Here is a 4,233-nt window from a genome sequence, read left to right as displayed (position 1 = left end):
AGGATATCACCACCAATGCCTGAGTTGTCTCCAATAAGTCTCTAGAACGTTTCCCACAACTGTGGTAGTACCATACTGCTCAACGGGACTATCCCTGCTACAGTTTTGTCTGTTCAAACTATTACTGCCAAAGGCCGCTGAGAAGCACTTGAATGATCATCTTGCATTTCTTGCACTTCCTCAATCTCGCCCCCCCTCATTCATTGAAAGTCGTGTCGTCGGTCCATTATGATGGTGCCTAGTGGTCCTCTATTCACTCTACGACCTCGTGACTCAATATCAGCAGTTAACGATGTAGTAGCTGTTGGTGATGGAGGGAGTATAGCGAGTGGTAGTAGTGATGGATATCTACGGCTTTGGGATATGGTAATACTTACGTAATCCTACTATTATCGAGGATCTTAGTAGGTCACAAGGAGACCATCTGTCTCTATCAGTACCGGAGTTGATCCTGTAATCGGTCTGGTCGAACCAACAGGGGTGGAGGATAGCCATAGAATAGGAGTGCAGACTAAAGCAAAGACTCTATCACTTTGGGATGTGGCCCATCAATCAGGCAAAGGTAGTAGTCGTTACACTCATCAACATCAACAACACCACATAGTCCTACAGCCCCGATCTGGTCCATCCCTATACCTAAGGCGTACACCTTCTGTAAGGCGGTGCCTCTGAGGGATTCCACTATAGCATGCCCCCTCACCGAAAGCGATATAGGAATAATCGATTCTCGCACAGGAGTTGTTGCTGGTGTATTACAGTAATAGTAATAATACCATATTCTAGTCGCCTATGGTCAATTAGGGCACCATCCTCTTGTGAGAGCTCAACCACTACCCCCAAAGGAGCAGGATCAGCGGTAGCGGTTCGGCAGTTGGACGATGAAGAAGGCAACGGATTGGTCGTAGTATATGAATCTGGACGTAGGGAAGTGGCCGCCCTCTTTGGTATGTTTGATGATATCCATCAATAGGCGTAGCGCTATTCGATACTCGAAGCCTTGATCATCCTTGTGCCGAAAGCCATCCCCATGAGATGAAGACTAGGGGTGGTAGTACAGTAACCTGTATGGAGAGGTTGGCCAATGAACTCTGGGTCGGCACATCCAACAGTTATATATCAATGCTTGCAGCTGGGAGGGTGGACGAGGAATACTCCATTGAAGAGGTAACCCCATCCCGGTACTATGATGATATTGATCCCTAGGTTGGCATGGGCAGTAGCAACAACTTCTTGCATGTTGAAGAGGGTAGTGTCGGTATTGGAAGTATGGCTGTAAGGAGTGACCTACGTTTGCTCGCTGCTGGCCTCTGGGACGGCCGCATTACCCTAATAGATGTTAAGACACGTGATACCTGACCATAACAAGAGGCTGTCACATCTACAGTCACCATCTACAGGTACGCTCTTAGGAGATCTCCCTCGATCCCACGACGCCAGCATCACCAAAGTTACTTTTCTACCAGATAACCGTTTTGTAGCGGCTAGTACTGATGGACGCTTATCGGTTTGGAATACTTATCAAGACACTGTTGTATGATACCTACCATTACCAACATCTAATTCGATTTCCTCTAGTTGTAGTACCTTCCTAGTTCCGAGTTGGTTGGTATTCTCCAGTTCAGTCCAATCAGTTTGGTTGTTCCTCCCCTCCCCCGTGATACGTCATCATGGCTGTCGGTCCATTGGCTCGGTACCATACTCCTTATGAGAGGCGTAGTTGCTGATTACTATATTGTGGTCAGGTTGGTGACTCGAATAGCGTCAGTAGCCGGTAATATGGTAGGGAGAGCCGTCGTGAGTGCATACAGGGATGCTGCTAAGCAAGCCGCACAGGCAGCAACGATGGCGTAATGCTTGCTGCCCTCGTCATTATGATAATACAACCGCTTAGGGCTGCTAAACGGAAGATGCCAGTCGAAGAGGCTCATAAGATATTAGGGATAGACAGCGCTGAGATACATAATGCTGAGGCTAGGGATATCCTAGCAGAGGTAGAATGATGTTTGGTCGTGGTAGGGATGTGTATGGTTCTGGGTATCAGCATTACAAGAAACTATATGATTTGAATAACCCCAATCCCCCTGATTTCTATGGCAGTCCTTATCTACAGTCTAGGGTGGAGCATGCGTATAAGGTAGTAGTAGTATAGATGTACTATTCTGGTGATGTGCTGAAGGGACGTGCTTTAGGTGGCATTGCAGGAGATACAGAAAGGCAAGAAAGCTGATGCCAAGGTTAAGAGTACATAAGGTGGCTATGACCCATTCAATGCCCTCATTTTCCCATCCTCCCTGCTGCCAACATCTCTCTATTGTTTCTCATCATTCACTATACTGTACATATCCTCCCCGTTTATACATACCAGAACGCGTGTATTATTTTCCTATACTGAGAATGCTCGCGTTGAAGTTGGGATTGAGCTGATTGCTACCTCTGATGTGATGAGTGGCCTGTTGAGCTCTGGGGAGGAGCAGGTATCCTAGTCGGAACGGTTGTATAGGGTATGCAGGGTGGTATGGTCCTATGTATGCAAACACCCTGTATATAGATAGGGTGTGGGGTATAGTTGTGAATTCACTTATATCAGTATTGGCTGGGAGATGGACAAGATTAAAACCGATACAGAAGGTTTACCTTGGTAGATTACATCTCTACTAGTGAAACTTGTTGCAGTCTTCATCGTCCTAGGGTTCTCTGTTCGAATACGACTCCTCATCAGCCACAGGGCCATTGACAGGGGCATGTTGGACATTAAGACGGCAAGCAGGAGGTATGCAGAGTATAACTCGTCGGCATGTGTTGTGTGCAGGGAGTGCGGCAGTGATGCTCTCGAGGTTTGAAATCCAAGGTCGATGTCTGTACCACACCTTCTTCTTGGGCTTCCTTACCAACTACTATCCTCAGTATCTGCTCAACATCACTACCAACATGTGTTCGGGCTATGTGATAATCTCACTAACTGACATGGAATCCTTTTATGAGGCTCTTCAACATATATAGTGTTACTGCACTACCCACACAACTGTTGTATTGGTGCATGATGATTAGTTGTAGTCTTCTTATACAGCGTTCAACTCACCGGGAAATCTATCTATCTCGGATTGCCACTGTCGTTGGCTATCGACCTACTACCGGTCTCAGTTTCTGTGGGGTTTATGAGACAGGAGACATTCCATCGTTAAGATGGTGTATCCAAAATCGCAGGCACTCTCCAACATTGTACATTATCATCAGGGAAGCACTGTCAGTATTCGCATAATACTCGAATATAGATCCGATGAATATAGAGGAAAGTCGAGGAAGTCGGGCGTACTGAGTTGAAGAAGGACTTCTTTCGATAACTCCCCTGCGCTAAGTTCACCGGTTATACAGAACGAACAGACTTCTGCACTGACGTAACTGTGAGCGCCGTGAACACTAACTATTCAAGGGACCACCCAATTCATTCGATATGCGGTGTTCACTTTAGTGGTGGTCGGACCCTCATAGTGGCAGTAGTTTTCTCTATTCCTATGAGCTGTGATAGCACAGTAACGTCATGTAACGGTACCTTAGCTGGTACGCAGATAAGGGTGGACTCAGTCCGAGAGCCGGACAATATAGATAAGTATGGGATGGCCCCTCGAGTGAAATGGGTGCGGCAAGCTGGGGTGGATGAAGAGACGGGATTATCGTAATGCTACTGCACACTGGTAGTTTCTAGTAGTCACCATCTAGGTATCATACGGATCACTACGGCGGGTTAGCTGTAGATAGTTTCCCTGATGGTATGATGGAGGCATCAGCTTGTATCGATGCATTATCGAAGTTGTGTAGTCGATGCAAACAGGAAGGGACTCTTACTGGTGCTTTCTGGATAAGGATTGAGGAGGATAGATATCATTTAGTAGGCCTGGGAGGGGGGCCTTTCTTGACAATCAATGTCCAGTGGACAGGGTGGGAAGATTTATGCATGCTCAGCTACATCTGTTGATAACAGTATGAAAATTCTGAAGGATTTTCGGGGAGTTCTCGTCGAGTTTTGTGAGGACACTCCCGAGCTCAGCTGAGAGAACCAGCGTGAATTCCAACAAACTTGTCCACGTAGTTACCACTCCTCTTGAGAGAACAACCATCGTCCAGCTGCCTCCCACACTTCCGTTTCCATCATGCTGATCCGACCTATGCTGAGATAGTAGGATGGACGAATTCCGATAGAGAGGACCGTGTGCCGCAGCAAGCTACCCATACCGT

At 46.9% G+C, this 4,233-nt stretch overlaps 1 protein-coding gene across 1 annotated transcript; it reads left to right on the top strand.

The window, feature by feature from the left end:
* Positions 1-1,667: 1,667 nt before the first annotated feature.
* On the top strand, positions 1,668-2,249 carry Pmar_PMAR014542 (conserved hypothetical protein; the record flags this gene model as incomplete). Its single annotated transcript, XM_002779400.1, has 5 exons — positions 1,668-1,713; positions 1,784-1,847; positions 1,892-1,991; positions 2,042-2,134; positions 2,190-2,249. The coding sequence occupies 5 exons, from the start codon at positions 1,668-1,670 to the stop codon at positions 2,247-2,249; spliced, it is 363 nt and encodes a 120-aa protein (XP_002779446.1).
* Positions 2,250-4,233: the final 1,984 nt, after the last annotated feature.

The sequence above is a fragment of the Perkinsus marinus genome (genome assembly GCF_000006405.1).
Source record: "Perkinsus marinus ATCC 50983 genomic scaffold scf_1104296947560, whole genome shotgun sequence".
NCBI classification, from domain to species: Eukaryota; Perkinsozoa; order Perkinsida; family Perkinsidae; genus Perkinsus; species Perkinsus marinus.
Note: the sequence above shows the minus strand (reverse complement) of the source record. Positions and strands in the feature narration are given on the sequence as shown.